This window comes from Anolis carolinensis, chromosome 5 (assembly GCF_035594765.1).
Source record: "Anolis carolinensis isolate JA03-04 chromosome 5, rAnoCar3.1.pri, whole genome shotgun sequence".
In the NCBI taxonomy this organism is placed as follows: Eukaryota; Metazoa; Chordata; class Lepidosauria; order Squamata; family Dactyloidae; genus Anolis; species Anolis carolinensis.
The window spans coordinates 16,697,368-16,717,618 of record NC_085845.1 but is presented as its reverse complement, the minus strand read 5'-3'; the positions used below and the strand labels follow the sequence as shown (position 1 = coordinate 16,717,618).

At 39.9% G+C, this 20,251-nt stretch overlaps 1 protein-coding gene and 1 long non-coding RNA gene across 3 annotated transcripts in view; one reads left to right on the top strand and one right to left on the bottom strand.

Moving 5' to 3' along the window:
• Positions 1–12,574, bottom strand: part of cds1 (CDP-diacylglycerol synthase 1) — a 32,102-nt gene extending 19,528 nt beyond the window's left edge. For both annotated transcript variants that reach the window (XR_010006494.1, XM_003221238.4), the window contains exon 1: positions 11,269–12,574. Coding sequence is in view for 1 of the 2 variants with exons in the window: in XM_003221238.4 (XP_003221286.1) it covers positions 11,269–11,331 (63 nt within the window). In the remaining variant the exon portion in view is untranslated. The remainder of the gene's footprint in view (positions 1–11,268) is intronic.
• Positions 12,575–12,675: 101 nt separating this feature from the next.
• On the top strand, positions 12,676–18,484 carry LOC103278892 (uncharacterized). Its single transcript, XR_506396.3, has 3 exons — positions 12,676–12,870; positions 16,179–16,365; positions 18,210–18,484. It is a non-coding gene; the product is annotated as an uncharacterized LOC103278892 (long non-coding RNA).
• Positions 18,485–20,251: the final 1,767 nt, after the last annotated feature.

Sequence of the window (20,251 nt, the reverse complement as noted above, 5' to 3'; positions counted from 1 at the left end):
TAAATATTCTAAACAAATAAAGCAGAGAAAACATAATTTGGCCACATGGAAAAACTGTGATATACAAAGCCTGAAAGAACTGCTTCTAAAGGGAAAATTTAAGAATATATAAAGAGATTGAAATCTATACCACAATTATAAAGGAGAATTAATTTCATTTTGCACAAATATTGCATATTGAATAATTATCAGAGCAGCATGCTAACTATTCTTCAAGGAATGAAAGAATCATTGGTTTTTAAAACCTTCAAAGGGAGAAACTCAATAAGCAATTAAAATAAGCAATTTCATAGAAATTGTGACTTTGTGAAAAACATTAGTAGAATGTCTTGAAACTATGTTTAACATAAAAACAAGCAAGTTAACATTTACCACATCTTTTTTCTAAGAGAGGTACATATATTGCCATGTCTGCAATCATCTCATTAGAGTTACAGGTTTTTTGTACTGTTTCCTTTCTTAGTAATACTGACTGCAGCGACTGCTCTAAGCTCAAATAACGAACAAAATTATTGTTCTTGGTTTCTTTTTTAAACTTTCTTCTTTTCTCCAGAGGCAAAAACCCTAGTTATTATACTTGTGCACGGATCCGTTTTAGCCATTTTACTTCAGCCAAACCGGTTTCTTCAGTTCTACTGGATGGCCATAACGGCAAGGTCCCAGCCATCACGTTTTCCCCTTTCATAACCGGACCACATGGCAGCCGATCATGGCTCTTCCTTCCCTATTCGGCATCACAGTGGCTTTAGTGTATTTTTTGGCTTGGCTGGCTTGGCCTCTCTCTTGAATCTTTTTGATTTTCCTTTATTTTCTTGTTTATTTTTATTTAGTGAGACTAGTGACTGGGAGATGGGAATGTGTTGGGTGTTTGGGGGCACCCTTTTAGCTTCTTTTTCTCCTCCCTTCCTCTTCTTCAGAAAATACTTCTAAAATATAATAATAATAATAATAATAATAATAATAATAATAATAGTTGTTAATAAATAATAGTAATAATAGTAATCCAACCAAACAAAAAGAAAAGCCTCATTCTCAGAAAACAACTACCACCTAGTTACCTCTCCTCTAGAGTAGAAAGTAGAAACAGCTTTAAGGAAGAATTAAACTCAAAGCAGAAAAGCCCGAGGGGGGAAAGGCAGGCACATGCAGTGCAATCAAAAGAAAAGAGAGGGTTTTTAAAAGGAAGCCCAGGATAGAATAGCTCCAGGTCATCGCTCTTCCTTCTCTGGGAAGTGGGAGCCTCCTTTAAATGTCTTGGAAAGCTGTGTGCAGGGAGAGAGTGTGTATGCCTGCGATGCCTATAGCGCCTGTCTCCTCCACAGTGGAAACAGCTTTAAGGAAGCATCAAACCCGGGTCTCCTCTACAGACCAAAGGGAAAGGATTGCAGAAAGAGTGGTGTCTTAACTCTGGTGATTTTTAATCCAGGTCTTAATAAAGGATATAAGGGCAAATGATGCAAATGCCTAAAATGACGGTAAAAGGAGACCAGGGAGACCAGGGAGCTCTTCTCTTTGCCGCCAATGGGCGGGATCTAGCCATATTTTTCAGCTACAGTCCAAAAACGCCATCCAGCTGCATGCCCGTTTTAGGGAAGCAAGCGAAAACTGATATGGGGCTCTACCGGTATCTGGCCAGCAGAAATTGATCAAGGTTTAACCGAAATGCATAAGCCTACTAGTTATATCTGGTATTTGAGTGTGCAAAGCTGTTCATTGATGCATCAGGAATAATCCAGATGTCTGTAATAAAGTGCATTTATATGTTAAAATTGTAATTTCATACATTTTTGGAACTTGCTAGATCCTCAGATTCTACTTTTATCAAAAAGGGCACCTGGCCTAAAACAAGATTGAATTTAGAAGAATCAGCCTTAGAAACTTTGCCTCAAAAGAAGCAATCAACTTTGAACCTAAAAAGCAATCAATTTTGCTCTCTTGCAGTATTTTTAAAAGTACAGCAGATTTACTATTTTTAAAAAGAAACTTTGTTCCTCAAAAGCAGGGGTCCCCAAACTTTTTAAACAGGGGGCCAGTTCATGATCCTTCGGACCGTTGGAGGGCCAGACTATAGTTGGCCACTGAGCAATAAATAATAATAATAATAACAACAATAATAATAAAAAAGAGGGTTGGAAGAGACCCTTTGGGCCATTGAGTCGAATTCCCTTCTGCCTTTGTGCACCAAAAGCACAAGCAAAGCACCCCTGATGGATGACCACCCAACCTCAATGTTAATAGTAATAATAATAATAATAATAATAATAATAATAAAATAAGATTGAACTTCAAAGACTCTGGCAGAAACCAGTGCAGGTGGTCCCGGTGGTGATCGGCACACTGGGTGCCGTTCAAAAGATCTCAGCTGGCATTTGGAAACAATAGACATTGACAAAATTACGATCTGCCAACTGCAAAAGGCCACCCTACTGGGATCTGCGCGCATCATCCGAAAATACATCACACAGTCCTAGACACTTGGGAAGTGTTCCATTTGTGATTTTGTGATATGAAATCCAGCATATCTATCTTGTTTGCTGTGTCATAATAAAATAATAATAAAGAGGGTTGAAAGAGACCCCTTGGGACATTTAGTCCAACCCCCATCTGCCTCTGTGCACCAAAAGCACAAGCAAAGCATCCCTGACATATGGCCATCCAGCCTCAATGTTAATAATAATAATAATAATAATAATAATAATAATAATAATAATAATAATACAGTGATAATGATAATGGTTGTAAGAGAAGAAGTGACCCCTTGGGTCATTTAGCCTAACCCCCTTCTGCCCTTGTGACGTGGGGGCCGGATAAATGGCTTCGATGGGCCGCATCCGGCCCCCGGGCCTTAGTTTGGGGACCCCTGCTCAAAAGTATAGGTATAAGGATCTGGTGGCCTTTCTCTATCAAATACAGTAGTTCTGCTATCACACAAATTAAAGCCAAGATATCTCTTCTACTTCCCACAGAATAGTGACCCGGATACAAAAACCAACAAATGAAAGGCCCTACCTAGATAACAAGGTAATTTAGAAACGCATAAAGTGCTTGAATAATGTTATTGTACTGTCTAACCAGCTTCTCCAAATCTGCTGATCTTCAAAATTGTTAATTCTAAGGATGGTGACTTTAGGGGGGGATCTGTATAACACGACATCAGCAAAGGCAGGTCAACAACAAAGCATTTTTTATCATCGCATTTTTTTAAAAGGTATCAACTGGTCTCTGTGACCAAGGAAAATTATACTAGCCGCACTATGAGCTATCCACTCCATTCTACTGCTTTCATAAGAATTAGTTATTCCTTCCTCTTTGTTGCAACATATCTAAAAATTTTATCTGAAAGGTTAGGAAATTCTAAAGCTGTTTTTGGTGCCACAGTGGCTGCAATGAGAAAGAAAGATGAAGAAAGTTTCAGCTCAATCTGGATAAAAAGGTACAGCACTGGATTTTGGACAGTATCTTTTGAGTTCAAACCGGGGTTACATTTTAGGAAAGCACATACTGGATTGGCACCTGAACTACTTTGACACACAGACAAATTCAAAAAGTTGGGCATTTAAGAAGACTATATGTTCTTTCAACAGTCAGTGAAATGCTTAAGGTGTAACTCCAGAAGCAGATGAAGAACATGCAAATGTTATTCAAACCTCGCAAAAGAAATAAGAGTAGAAATAAATACTTTTATATATTTGAAAACTCAGCATGAAAGTTTTCAGTCACCTGCCAAAACAATTTGGCAATATGAGTATTTAAACCACTTCATTCCACCTCACTTGAAGTACTCTTTCAAATAATATTGAACACGGATTTTGAAAAAGAACTGGCAATTTCACAACCATTAACTTGGTTCTAAATATATCAAAATCATAAAAATGTATTACATTTAACTGCATGTATATAAATATGTATATAAAACTTCATGGAAATAAAAAATGTAACTTCAAAAATTTGAATCTATTTTTATTATTAGGACTTATAGGTGGCCCTTTGTATCACTGAATTCTGCATCCATGGCTTGAAAATATACTTTTGTTAAAATTCCAAAAAGTATACATTAAATTTCCAATTTAATATAAGAAATGCCACTTTACTACACTATTGCAAATAAAGGAACTTGAGCATCCATAGATTTTGGTATCCACAGGGGATCAAAACCCAAGCAGATACAAAGAAGCCGGTATAATTTTTCTTTAAAGATTCGAAAGACAATCTCTTATTTATTTATTTAAAAGCCGATCTTTTCCACAATGTGGGAAAAATGTGTCTTATAGTAGAATCAGAGCTGAAATACCTTAATGGCACCAAATCTCATCTAATCTTAGATGGTAAGCAGGGTCAGTCCAGTATTTGGATGGGAGATCACTAATGAGTATCAGATGCTGTAATAAAAATCACCTCTGCATATTCCTTGCATGAGGAAACCTGATGACATTTGTGGAGTTATCATAAATAGACAAGTGAAGGCACATACCCACAAACAATGCAATACTCTATTTCAATTATTTTTGTTTACTGAAAGCTCACGTTTCAGAATTGAGAATCTGCTTACTAGATACATTGCTTCAGTTTACTTAACTCTAAACAAATAAAATGTACCGCATCTTGTAAATACTGGATGAATTTCCACCAAATTTGGGACCATCTAAGTAAATATACAAGGCTAAATGACATACAGTACATGATTGACTGATTACAGTAGTTTAATTTGCTCACCGATTACTTTTTATTCATATATAGTACGTATTCAATGGCCCATCAGGATTTATTTATTTATTTCGTGTCAAAAGCATTGCATAACAAATACATTTTAAAATGATGAAAAAAAGGAAATCACAAGCAACTAAATAGTTTTAGACCAAAAGCGGGCAACAGCAACTGCATTGTCCGTAGCTTTAAACAACTCCTCCTCCGTACATGAGGCAGGACATTGTGGGCAAGCATACATATGTGGAGTTGTTTGTTCTGTTCCACAGTCACACAAGGTTGAGGATTCCTCCAGGTAGTGCCACCTTGCCAAGTTGTCTTTAGATCTGCCCACTCCACTTCTGAGTCTGTTCAGGGACTTCCAAGTTGCCCATTCTTGGTTTGCCCCTGGAGGAAGACCCTCATGGGGGTCCATCCAGTTAGAATTGACAGGTTTAGCTGCCAGGAGGGACACCCTTGCTGCTGCTCGAAGAACATCAAGAGGAGTGGTGGTTCTCATGAAGCCCTTCCTTGATTTGAGTCTGGTGGGAGGAGGCTGATAGTCATGCAGTGGGTAGCTTTCACAATGCTCAACCTTATTTCTCTCGCAGTTAGCAGCAACTTCCCGTTGCATGTCAGGAGGGGCAATGCCAGCTAACTTGTAGAGTTTATCAACAGGTGTAGGTTTAAGGCATCCTGTGATTATTCTGCATGTTTCGTTTAGTGCTATGTCCACCTGCTTTGCATGGGCAGACTTTTGCCAGACAGGACAGGCGTACTCAGCAGTTGAGTAAGACAAGGGCAGGGCTGATGTTCTTATTACTTGTGGGTCTGCACCCCATGCGCTGCCAGTCAGTTTCCGCAGGATGTTGTTACGTGCAGCTACTTTGTGCTTGGTGTTCATGCAGTGTTTCCTATATGTTAGTGTTCGATCTCAGGTGACACCAAGATATTTAGGATGGAAACAGTGTTCGAGCTCTTGGCCTTCCCAAGTAACTTTCAGTTTCCTGTTGGCTTCACGGTTACGTAGGTGGAAAGCACACACTTGTGTCTTGGCAGGGTTAGGCTTCAGGTGGTTCTCTATGTAGTAGCTGGAGGCCCATCAGGAGACATTCAAGGACCATTCAGACTGATTACAACATTTGATCAAAGAGACAGCTCCACTAGCTGCCTATTTGTTTCCGGGCCCAATTCAGGGTTCTGGTTCTTACAGAAAAAAGTCCTATATGGCTTCGGTCCAGCCTACCTGGAACTCCGTATCCCCCTATACATTCTAGGTCAAGTCCAGAGGTGTGGAGGTGACTGACCTTGGATCTGGGAGTTGTAGTTTACCCTTAGTCCTGAACCTAGCCAATGATGGATTTGGACTAGACTTGGCACACAGACCCAACATGCCCAACTGAGAAAACTGGCAGGGTTTGGGGGTAATTGCCCTAGGAATCTGAGAGTTGTAGTTCACCCTACAACAAATCTGAACCAAACCTCAGTGATATTACCTAACATCCCAAAACAAACAATGCCTTCTTCTAATAATCCAGGCACCACCGGGTCCCCAAGCTAGTCTTAAATAAATAATAATGAATAGGGTACTCATCATCCAGAGCAATTCAAGCTTAATGATCATTATTCTAGTTAATGATTATCCCAAACAACCTTAGGCACTACAGCAAGTCAAGGCTATAGCTGGAAAGGATCCAGAGAGGAGACAACCGATCCTCTAACTACAAATAGAAATTGTACAAGTTTTCTTCAAAAATGTAACAGGAATCAATGTTTTTGGGAAAATGCATGTTTTTTGTTTGTGAGACTCTAGATTTGATTTCCATTATCCTTCAAAGAATGGGCTTCGTTTGGATAAAACGGGCAATCGATTAGGTTAATAAAATGTTTCCTAGTGGAATAACTTTCAAAGCGCAAACTGTATTCCTATTTTTTGTTGGTTCTATTTTGTCATTTGTTACCAAGGGCCTCAGAGAAGGCTGACACAATCTGGGGCAAACCTCACATGACTAACTACTATAACTGTACATATCTCTAAAAGATTTATTTAGTATTTCTTTAATTCATTTATATCCCGCCTTTCTCACCTGAAGGGGACTCAAGGTGGCTGACAAGGCACAATTTGATGCCAAACATACAAATATAGAAAAACAACACATACTTTAAAATAACATAATTAACATATCAATCTTATAACTGTTATTTTAAAATCACACAATCCAAGGCATATTCTTAAAGCCATTCCAGTTGTCAATTACTTTGTTCATTATTGCACTGAGAAATCGTTACTGCACTGTCCAAAGGCTAGGTCCCACAACCATGTGCTCATTTTCTTCCTGAAGGCCATGAGGGAGGGGGCTGATCTGATTTCCCTGGGGAGGGAGTTCCATAGCCTAGGGGCCACCACTGAGAAGGCCCTTTCTCATCCCCATCAGTCAGTGGGATTGAGAGCAGGCCCTCCTCGGACCATCTTAACCTGCAAGATGGTTCACAGAAGTAGATATATTTGGACAGGTAAGCTGGGCCGGAACCGTTTAGGGCTTTATAGGCTAAGGCAAGCACTTTGAATTGTGCTCAGTAGCAGACTGGCAGCCATTGGAGCTGGCGTAAAAGTGGGATTGTATGCTCCCTGTACCCCCCTCCAGTAAGGAACCTAGCTGCTGCCCACTGGACTATTTGAAACTTTCAAACAGTCTTCAAAGGCAACCCCACATAAGGCACATTGCAATAGTCTATTCAAGATGTAACAAGAGCGTGGACCACCGTGGCCAAGTCTGACTTCCCAAGGTATGGGTGCAACTGGCGCACAAGTTTTAATTATGCAAAAGCTCCCCTGGCCACCGTCGAGACCTGGGATTCCAGGCTCAGTGATAAATCCAGAACTCCCAAGATCACATAGTACCTCCTTAGGATCACATTTGGTTTTATCTTGCTGTGACAGCAGAAGGTTGCAACAGATTGAGAAGCCACCATCATTGTGTTAACCATACCACTGGTTGGGACCCTCAACTATGTGAAGACTATGTGTTGATTGGATGTGCACTGACTTTCACACATTAAAAAACTCACGCACAGGCATCTTCCAAAAACTTGGAAGGCCATCATACTCAGACAGTGAGGGATCGCCTAAGTAAGTAAGCTTGGTGAAGACAGCTGATATGGTTTCCAATTGACAAGGGGCTCAGGACAAGCTGTGTTTTATAATCTTATCTGTTTAGTGTGCATATATATATAATATGTAAAACAGGATTAGGTTCAGAGGAAGCCGGTTTTGAAATGAGGTGCTGCAGATGATTCTACAGATACTGTGGGCTGCCAGAAAGAAAAACAAATAGGTCCTAGAGCAAATCAAGCCTGAACTTCTCCTAGAAGTCAAGATGACTTAAGTAAGAGTGTTAAATTTGAACATATCATGAGAAGACATGCCTCACTAGAAAAGACAATAATGCTTGGTAAGGTAGAAGGCAGCAAGAAAAAATGATCACAAAAGAACAAGCAGTATGATAAAAATATCAAGTTTTGTGAAACCTTAAACTGTGGGCTTTTTGTTTCCTTTCAACCTACCCACAAGCTAAATCACAACCTATTTAATAAATACGTTATAGTTAAATTAGTACTACTGAAAATTCCCCTTATAATATAAAGATAAGCCCTAACATTCACAATGAGCCTGAGGCTAAAGCTTCATAAAAACATAATTTTTTATGTTTTGGGATCTAGAACTGGAACCATACCAAAGCCTTTCACTGCCCTGAGGCACCTCTTCATCCCAGTCTTTCACTGCCTTCATTGTATTCTGGACTAGAGCTTCCATAATATAGTAGTCAAGGTAAACAGGAATTGTCATCGAACACATCTGGACTGTGTTGGGTAGGGAATATTGGCTTTCTTTATGTTACCAAATCTTGCAGAATAATATTCAAATCACGCTAAGGTCAGGGGTGGGACAAACAATATCAGCATGCCAATTTTTTCTCACTTTAATTATTTGTGCTCTAGTACACATAAAGAATTCCTGGTCTTGGTTTTCTTTTCTCAATTAATTTTATGTAACTGAGTGTATTATATCTGCTTGACACTAGTGGAGACATTTTCTCTGTTTTACTAATGCTGAATATTTGTTCTGTTTTGTGTTTGTGTGTTTTGTTTTCGCCTGCTTCTCAAACTGGCAGAACCAAAGAGTTTACTCTTAAGAGTTTAGGGGGTCCTTCCAGTTCAGGATCATGTACTCTATTTGAACCAAAAAAAATAAAATTCAAGTTATAATTGTATTGTAAACAAACTGCACCACTGAGTTTAAATCTCAAAATGGTGCCAGGATTACTTTTTAAAAATATTTTCTGTACATTTCTGTCTCCTTGGGAAAATATCTTTCAAATTTTCAAAACGTTTACATTGCTATGACTTCCTATCTTCCACTGCAATATATTCTAGGCCATATCTTTCTTGAGTCAACACTGAGGTTTCATAGGCATAACCAGAAACCTGCACAAACTGGGATCTAGTTCTTATAAAGACTAAATGGGGAGATAAACCTGAGTCTGGAGTGCACAACTTCAAACTGCAGATCAGGTTGCATATAACTGAATATGCCTTCATAAATAAATAAATCCCTGTGCATAGAATCATAGTATATCACAGGGTAGACAACACTAGAACCCTTCTCCCAAATATTTAAAATGTACAGGGATTTACACAACAAATGGATGATTTCTTTAAAGAAGAAAAATAGATGACCTTTTCCAATTCACATGACTTAGATGTTACTGCTGCGCAGTTGACATAGGAGAAAAGCAGCTGCTGTGAGCATGCAATCACACTTGTTCAGTTTTTCTCATAGGCAATGTATAAGAATTAGCCCCCATGTTTTAATGTTAAGCTTTTATTTGTTAAAAACAGCATATATTTTAATTTGCACGCTACCATGGGCCTAGGAGCGAAGTGAGCTCCCATCTGTCATCTCCAGTTTCTCCATGAGAGAAGCCTCCTACAGGATAGTAAAATATCCAGGCATCCCTTGGGCAAAGTCCTTGCAGACAGCCAATTCTCTCACATCAGAAGCGATTTGCAGTTTCTCAAGTCGCTCCTGACATGAAAAAAAATACATTGAAAAGTTGAGTACCCCCTACCCAAAATGTTTGGTACCAAAAATGTTTTGAATTTTGGAATATTGGTATTTTGTATATGTGTTTAAAATAAGATATTTTGGAGATGGAACCCAAGTCTAAACATGAAATTCATTTGTTTCAAGCACTTTATACACATAACCTGAAAATAATTTTATACTTTAAATAATTTTGTGTATGAAGCAACGTTTGTGTACATCGAACCATCACAAAACAAAGGTGTCACTATCTCAGTCACTCTTGTGGACAACCGCAGATTTTGAAGATTTCAAAATTCAGAATTCTAGCAAGGAATGCTTAGTCTGCATCTGCATGTTAGAAGGTTGATAAAATGGCACAGTTCCCAAGATGCATTTAGTGAACAAGTTAATACACTTTAACAGTCTGCCCTTCAAAAATCAGATAAATTAATGAGTACCTAAAGAACCCATTACTTGGACTTAAACTCATATTAAAAGAAAGCAAAATCAAATATCAAAACACCTGAAATCAAAATATCAAAAAGAAAAAGTATTGTTTTCTATTAATGGTTCCCCTGCTCTAAAATAGTGCTGCAATTTTAGAAGTCATGACTATTTAACATTTTGGTATTCTATAACCTCACTAAGTTACATGTACTGAGAATTGCATAATATCAGCTCTTATATTGAGGCCTAGGAATATGACATTATTTTCGAAAGCCTAAGATTCTTCTTTTTAAAAGACATTAATTCATTATGTAAGTCACTAGCCAAAATAGCACATCTCTCCCTTAGATACACAAGTCACAATACAGACATGGATATCTGCTCATGATAGATCCCAGAACTAAGCACATCCACAAACACACACACACACACACACACACTCCATATAGGTGGAAACACGATAGCAAATCCACCAACGTATATTTAACTTCCTCTGGATACAAAGGTCAATGTATTACTGAATCAGGACTTTACAGCCTATAACTACTGAATGTGAGCTCGCAAACAAGGGGAGGAGCAGTTTTATAGACAGGGAGCAGACTGCAGGTACAGAAGGAATGGCCTCCTACTGCAGAGTGAGACATCGCTGCTACATTTTCAAGCTTTCCTGATTTCCTCAGTTCATGCTCAACTGTGTAAAAAGGGGAAATGAACAAGGGAGAGAAGGGCCTTTTCCTTTTCACCCAATATTCTCTTTTGCATTCAAACTGTCAAGACTTAGAGTGCCTGGCAAGGAAGAACAGCTCCCAAAGAGGGAGGGGGAGAAAACAAACACCTGCCCCAAATTCATTACTCAAGCATATCTCAAGAGGTGAAATTATAACTGAGTGAAACACGAGAGGGTGAAGAAGTGTGAACAGAAGGAAGCAAAAAAAGGTGACAGCTAGATCAGGCAGCTAGAAAAGGCACCTCAGAAATTAACAAATTCACAGCATCCCTATTGTCACACTTGGAGGCAGATACAAGGAAGCAAAAGACTCAGTTGGACTTACCTTGTCAAGGATGCTGTCAGTTTCATGATCTCCTGCAGCTCCTCGCCTCCTCAGCTCCGACATTTCCCTGGTGTAAGGTCAATTAAACAGCAGCAGGAGCAGGAAGGAAGTAATGTGCATGCAGGCGAGCCGTATAATGGGAGTAATGACAGACTTCAACTCCCAAAATATAGGCCTTTTGGTACTAATTTACATCCCAGTTCCTACCTTGACACCTGACACCTATGTAAGCCTGGCCTCTTCACAATCTTTAAAAAAAAAAAACAGGCTGCAAAAGGAACAGACCCTGACCTTTAAAGTCTCTGCAAGTTTAAGATCTGTGGGCCAACCCTTTCAGAAGTGATCCACTAGATCCCTCAGGGAGCCACTGACAGAGATCCCAAAGCAGAGACTTCTTCTGCGGCAAAGTGCCCCCAAATATAGAATCATCTTCTTTCCCTTAGAAAAGTTTTTTTTAATCTGTCCTAATTTATTTTAACCTACACACCTTTATTCTGGGTTTCCAATATAGAGTAACAAGTCTCTGCTCTGGAAACACAACAAATGGGGAGAAATAGGAGTGTTTCAAGATCAAATAGAAATGACAGAAAGAAAGAAAATTGAGAGATAATAGACTACAAGATCAGAAGGAAGTGAAAAATTCAAACACGCCTCAAAATGTTGTCTTCTCCCACAGAAGGGAAACAACCCTTTAAAGTAGGCCACAGATACACACACACCCCAAATTAAAATTGCAGTCCTCCCCCCACAAACAGGATGAAGGCCTACAATGAAAGCTCTGTTTTAATAAAATCCTCCAGAAGAAACCCTTCCCAAAATAAAGGTCAGAGACCCAAACTTGGACAAACCCTCAGAAACAAGAGGGTTTCTCCCTTGCTTCTTCCCAAAATAGGCCTTGAAACGCCTAAAATGTTCCTCCAGAAGTTAACACTCCTTCCCAAATACACAGGGATTGGGGACCCTCAAGCCTCCCCAATGGAAAGTCCCCAATGGAGAAGATTCACACACACAGCTATGGAAGCTAATAGTTCCCTGTCACCCACCCCTCAAGAGAAATGACCCCCTCAGAAACCAGGCTTCCTCCTCCCTTCCCTTTCCCCTTTCCTTCCCACTCTCCTTCAGGGAAGTGGGCGGGGCCTCAGCAACGCCCTCAGGTGAGAGCCTGCCACTCACCCTCCCTCCGCCGCCCAATCAGGAGCGCTCTTTTTCTCCTTAGACCCTCCCCCTCCCCTCTTCCTTCTAGCGCGAGACAGCAGCGGCAGTTCGACAGTTCGTGCCTTCCTTCCTTCGCGCCCGCGCGCTCTCTCTCTCTCTCTCTCTCCCTCGCTTCTCCGCAACCTTCCTCGCGCTTGGCGGTAGGCCACGCCCCCTCGTGTGATGCGTTTGGCCACGCCTCCTCGTTGGAGGAGAAGCCGGGGAAGGAGGGAGGGAAAGTAGAATTCGGAGCTGGTGCGCTTGCGCAGTCGAGCCCGGCAGGAGGCGGGAATTTCGACGCTGAGTCATTGGAGGGGAAGCTTGCGAGTTCGAATCCCGCATTAGACATTTTTTTTTGTATTAAGTAGAATAAATCCTGCCAACCTAGCAGTTCGATAACATGCCAATGTGAGTAGATCAATAGGTACCGCCCCGGCGGGAAGGTAACGGCGCTCCATGCAGTCATGCCGGCCCACACCTTGGAGGTGTCTACGGACAACGCCGGCTCTTCAGCTTAGAAATGGAGATGAGCACCAACCCCCAGAGTCAGACATGACTGGACTTAACGTCAGGGGAAACCTTTACCTTTACCTTAGAATAAAATTGTTTAAATATGTTGTGAAAATACTACTGTTGTTATGAGAAATTGTTGTTGTGTTCCTTTAAATTCTTGTTGTTTATTCGTTCCGTCGCTTCCGACCCTCATGGACCAGCCCACGCCAGAGCTCCCTGTCGGCTGTCTCCACCCTCAGCTCCTTTAAGGTCAAGCCAGTCACTTCAAGAATAAATGGTTTGGGAATTAATATTTTTTCCATTATGAGTATGTCTGTGAGTTTTCCGGGCTGTATGGCCATGTTCCAGAAGCATTCTCTCCTGACGTTTCGCCCACATCTATGGCAGGCATGCTCTGAGGTTGTGGGATCAGTTGGAAACTTGTCAAGTGTGGTTTATATATCTTAGGTATGTGGGAAAAAGAACCCTTTGTTTGAGGTAAGTGTGAATGTTGCACTTGGCCAGCTTGATTAGCATTGAATAGCCTTGCCGCTTCAAAACCTGGCTGCTTCCTACTTGGAGGAATCCTTTGTTGGGAGGTGTTATTCTTGCGACCAGAACCATTTGGGATTCCGCCCCCCCCCCTCCCGAAGTATTGAACAATTCTAGATCAGGAATGCTTAACCTGTAAGAAATAATACATATTGCATTATAATGGTAAAGAAAATACAAATAGCATTGCAGAAAATACAAATGACATTGTCTATTTGAAGCAAGTGAGAATGTTGTAATTGATCACCTTGATTAGCATTGAATGGCCTTGCAGCTTCAAAGCTTGGCTGCTTCCTGCCTGGGGGAATCCTTTGTTGGAAGGTGTATGGCCATGTTCCAGAAGCATTCTCTCCTGATATTTCGCCTGTACCTATGGCAGGCATCCTCAGAGTTTTGTTTAGAGGTCTGTTGGAAATGAAGCAAGTAGAGTGTATATGGAATATTGTCCAGAATGGGAGAAAGAACTCTTGTCTGTTTGAGGCAAGTGTGATGTTGCAATTGGTCACCTTTATTAGCATTGAATGGCCTTTCAGCTTCAAAGCTTGGCTGCTTCCTGCCTGAAACTATTTCTATCCCGCCTTATATCTCCAGTGGGGACTCACTAGGGCAGCTTTCAACATATGGAGAGAGGCAAACATTCAATGCCATATAAAAATACAAAATAACATGATAAACCAAAAGATGAAACCCAATTTACATTTACACAAGCAACCAATACAATCTGACAATTGAGCACAGACCAACACATTCACATTATATTCCATTTCTTTATTGTTTTTGTCTGGTGAATCTCATATGATGCTTTAGTCTTGATTGGAGTGAACTTCCTGGAAATGAAACAGAACAAGTTCATTATGACTCAGTTTATTTCCAAAGAGGCGTTGTGCCGGAGCAAAGTTGGCATATTCTTGTGCCATATTAAAGATTTAAGAGGTATATTAGTGTGTCTGCTTCCTGTGTTTCATTTCCTTCCAAAATCACCATGCATATATAAATATAAATACATGTAAATGGTTAATACTTCATGCTGATTAAGTGGGTTTTGCTTTACAAAAGATTCATGTTGCAATGTTATTTGTATTTTCTTTGCCATTATAATGTAATATGTATTATTTCTTGCAGGTTAAGCATCCCTGATCCAAGATTGTGAAATATTCCCAGGAGGAGGAGAAATCCCTATGGTTCAGGTCCCAAGAATAACCCCTCCCAACAAAGGATTCCTCCGGGCAGGAAGCAGACAGACTTTTAAGCTGCAAGGCTATTCAATGCTAATCAAGCTGGCCAAGTGCAACATTCACACCTACCTCAAACAGACAAGAGTTCTTTTTGCCATCCTGGACATTTCACAGATATATAAACCCCATTTGCCAAGTGTTCTCACAATCTCTGAGGATGCCTGCCATAGATGTGGGTAAAACATCAGGAGATAATGCTTCTGGAACATGTCCGTACAGCCCAGAAAACTCACAGCAACCCAGTGATTCCGGCCATGAAAGGCTTCGACAACACAATCATCCTATATATATGACTTCCAGGAAACTTCGGCCTATGGCGACTCTATTGTTGTTGTATAGCAGGCTTGGGCCTTCTGGGTGTTTTGAACTTCAACATAGGATTGTCCCCTTTGATAATCTGAATTATATGACAGTGTAGAAGGGGCCTCAAATGCTGGGGGTTAGAAGTGTTTTGATTTCCAGATTTTGGAATTATTATTATTATGATTGGGCTGCAGTGAGTTTGTGTGTAAATAATGTACACAGAAATGGGTCTGGGCTGTGGTGCAGGCTGTTGAGCAGCCAGCTGCAACAAATCACTCTGACCAAGAGGTCATGAGTTCGAGGCCAGCTCGGAGCCCGTCTTTGTCTTTGTTCTATGCTAAGGCATTGAATGTTTGCCTTATATGTGTAATGTGATCCACCCTGAGTCCCCTTCAGGGTGAGAAGGGCGGAATATAAATACTGTAAATAAATAAATAAATCCAGACAACAAGCAATCAAAGGCTGGTTAACACCTCCCAAATGGAGGGTGTCTCCAGGCAACAAAGGCCAGGCTAGCTCTATGCAGATATTCTCACTGATTGACTTTACTAACTTCATGGCTACTCTAATGCTAATTTAAACTTGCTAATTGCAAGATTTACACTTGATTTAAACAGACAAAGGTTCTTTCTCCCACCCTGGACATTCCACAGAGATATATATACACACTGCATTTGCCTCACTCCCAACAGGATGCTAGCCACAGACGCAGGCTACTGCCCAAAAAACTGCAACCCAGTGATTCCAGCCATGAAAGCCTTCAACAATACATTATTATTATTATTATCATCATCATCATCATCATCATGCATTTATATCCCACTTTTCTCCCAAAGGAGACTTAAAGCTACTAACACTAAAAATTATGCAAGACATAAATGAAAAACCCAATGCATGCAAACATTAAGCACAGAAATTATTGTGTTGTTGTGTGTTTTCACTGTCTCAGGCCTCCACATGGACAATTTTGGAGCATTTCGGAACTCTAGATAAGGGATGCTCAACCTGTATTATGCTTTTGATTTGTTATAATCAAGGAATATGACAACCTGTGTTTCCTGTTTACTATATTGAACACCTCAAAAGTAAGCCCTGTCCACCTTAAAATGATGTCATTATTATTATTTGTAATAGGTGAATAGAGACGAGATTCATGTCAAAGCACATGCATCAACATAGAAGAAGAATGAAGCATGGCGAGAGAATAAGAATAAGAGCTGACTCCAGGAAACAAGGAAGTGATTACATGGCATAAACATATGGAAGGGAGGAGGAGAAAGAGGAGTTGGGCAACACAGAGGAGCAAACAGAAGATGCTGAGGTGAGAGGGACACAGCGAATGGAATAACTGGGTGTAGCAGCAGAGGGCAGGTGAATGCAGATAACGGCTGTATTACACACAGGCACACCTTTACATGTAACAGGTGATATGGTATTAAATAAGAGGTTGGAAAAGAATAGAATGCTTGAATGATGTTCTGTTGACTTTGTAAATTATGATTTCTGGAAAAGCTTTGACAGTGGGAAGACAATATCTCCAAAGCTACCAAGCAGGGATGGAAAGAATAATAGAATTGGAAGACACCACAAGGGTCATCCAGTCCAATCTCATGACATTCAGGAACACATCATCAAAACACTCCTGGCAAATGGTTATCCAGTCTCTGTTTAAAACCTCCAGCTAATGAGACTCTACTAGACTCCCAAGCAGCATATTCTACTGTTACTGTCAGGGAATTCCTCCTAAACTAGTTTAGGTGGAATCTCTTTTCCTTCACTGTGAATCCACTGCTCCATATCATAGCCTCTAGAACAGCAGAAAACAAACCTGCCTCCTCAAGATGACATCCTTTCACATTATTCCTCTCTTCTCCAAGCTAAACACACCCAGCTCCCTCTCCACACACAATTTGGCTTCCAGACATTTTACCATTTTGGTCACTCTTGTACAGACATGTTTAATACCCTTCTTAAATGTGGTGCCCAGAAGTGGGGACGTTATTCCAAGTGAGATCTGACCAAAGCAGAATAATGGGACCATTGCTTTCCTCTTGGATATGTGGTTCATATCTTCTCCCCAGTAGTGTCTTCTAGTGAGAGTGATGATGATCTTTTGTGATTAGGGGATAATGAGGATTCAGAAAGACTCATAGAACTTAGATTCTTGTTGGTATAGAAAGCCACACTCCCTGCTTAGGACAAGGATATTGAATCCTTTTCGAGGCCATGAATGTGCCCAGCTTTTTAGAATTTCATTTTAAGAATATTTTCAAGCCACAGATGGTTGAATCAGTGAATCCAGAATCCAAGGATATGGAGGGCTGACTGTATTGCATCACATATGACATTGGACGAGGTTTCAATTGCTGTGGAAACTATCCTAATATTAATCTTGTTCTGCTCTGCTCATTTGCTGATGCCTTTAAAGTGTTTTGACCTTGGTTTCTAATGTGGCAGGAATGAGGCATTACCTGTCAGTGTGTATGTTCTCCTGCTTGGATTAAAAGAAGGTGTTCATTGGTGAGCTCCAGATACATGTAAGTGGCTACCTTGTCAACAAATAAGGGTGCCTTCAAACTGGTAAATTTAAAATCTTAGTGGAAATACAGTCAGAGAAAGAAGACGGAGTTGCTGATTAAAATGCCACCTACATAATTGATCATAACTGGATTAACTGCCACTCTGCGCCAGAGTGAAGAAGGGGGCTAGGAAGACATAACAATATCATAATATGTAATACTCATATTATGGTATACTAATAATATAATGTATTGTGTGTGTGTGTGTGTGTGTGTGTGTGTGTGTGTGTGTGTGTGTATATATATATATATATATATATATATATATATATATATATATATATATGATATTGATAATATTATAATGTAATACAATATAATATGTAATAATACACTATTATAATTGTATATTTATATTACATGTAATATTACTAATAATATTGCAATATAGTGGTATAGTACAATATAGTAATATATAATGCTTATATTGTGCTATGCTAATAATATAATATATTGTATGTACATATAACTTGTAAGCCGCCCAGAGTCCTCTTCAGGGGTGAGAAGGGCGGGATATAAATGTTGTTTATAAATAAATAAATAATATGCCTTATTCTGTATATCTCTTCCTTTTTGTTTCCTGTAGTTTCTACATGACTTCTGCAGCCTTCAGTTGGCTAGATTTAACTCAGGTGAGCAGCCAGGGATCAGCTTAAGGTCTCCTCTAATTTCATAAAGTCAAACTATGGATGCCTTGCTTCAGCCCCTACGACATAGTCCAGCTCCAAAGCATCCCTTTATTTGTATTGTTTGAAGGCTGTGGCCAAGATCCTCCATCATTGTATTATTGTACTGTGAATCATTACCTGTAAAGCTATGTTCCACTTCCATTATAAAACCCCATTCAGTAAATCAGCGTAATTCTGAGTCTCTGTTGCATTTATCTTTTGCTGTGAAGATCTGATGAAGTGTGGAAAATCAGTTGAAACTTTTTGAATGTTGTGGCATTTCTTTCAGCCACCTTCCTAAGTTGGAGATTCACATTCACTGGGTATACATTGTCTAGCTCTTGCATAACAGGAGTTGGCTATTACCGGATTCCAGTTTGAGCAGTCTTACCAGGTGCCTAGAAGCAAGAACTGCAGAACTTGAAAAGTTTCCATCTATTTTACAGGAAATTATAAAGAAGGAAAATCTGGATTCTTAATTGTTCTGCTTCACTCTTTCAGTTTCTCTGGCTTTCTGTCAATTCCCCCTTTCTCAAAGAGGTGACAAATGACGTTTTGATGCTTGAGGCAAAGAACAGCATAGGCTAAAGTATTCTTGGAATCACATTCCTAAAAAGTAACGTTTATAATTACCTCAAGCTATTAGCTGCCAGTAGCTCTAGAAGTGCCATACCTTTGGATACCCAGCATTGGGGACAAACCAGATGGAAGAAATCCTGCCCTTCCAGTCACCTTTCAGAGGTCATAGCTGCCAAATATCTAGACATAAATCAGTGAAAAGGTGAAATGGGGATATGATATTGATCTGTATTGGATGCTATCATACTTCCCTTGGGAGTTTAAAGATTGGTCTTTAGATGTTATCCTGAATGTAGTCCTCATTCAAGTTTTGTGGTGGCCAGGAATGAATTTGTAATGTTAAGGCTAGTACATCAAGATGTTTCTACATAGGTCTGATTTGGGAGATGCATGCTTTAGTTGTGTCTTATTTGGACTACCATAACATTCTTTGACCTGGCTCATTAGGAAAGACAACAATGCTTGGTAAGGTAGAAGGCAGTAGGAAAAGAGGAAGAACACATTCCAGATGGATAGACTTATCAAGAAAGCCATGGCCATGACCATGTAAGACTTGAGCAATGAGCAGGGCTATTGAAAACAGCCCTAGACATCTCTCATTCACATGGTCACCATAATTGGAAGTTGACCTAATAGCACTTAGTAACAACAATAACATGCTGTATATAGGGCTGGACTTTGAAAAAAACTAGGCACTTCCATCGATCTGGAATGACATGACAAGACTGTTGATCTAGCAGAAATACTTCTGGATATCATGCAACAAGGCTCTTAAATGTAAATAACATAAAATATTGTGCAGTTAAAAGGGCCTAAGTGCACTAGAGGTTCCAGACTTTGATCTTGGAGCTTAAGCAGAGTCAGCCATGATTAGTAATTGGATGAAAGACCATCAAGGAATATTTGAGGCTGTAAACTATATTTCAGAGGAAAGAACTAGCAAAACTACCTCTGAATATTTGCTTAAGACAAGCCTATGAAATTTATATGGTTTCCAAAATTAACCAGATGACTTGAAGGTACACACATGCACACACATCATATGCTTATTTGAAGCTATTCAAGCACATTGCTTCTTCTTTGTTTCTTTAAGTGTACTTTTAAGGGTGGCTGGCATTTCAGCATGAGCTGATGTTTCCCCACAAAAGGTATGGAGTTAATTTGAACAGTTGCTTGGCTGCAACAAAACTTTCAACCACACCCACAGTGCAGGATTCGACATGCCTTGCCCTTGCAGTATTTATACCTAAGGAGCTGCCTTATATGTACATAAATCAGACTGTTTGTCTTCCGCATTGAGTTGCATTGCAGGGTTTGAAACAGAACTTTTCCAGTCCTACCTGGAGAGGTTGGAAACTGAACGTAAAAACCTTCTGTCTAC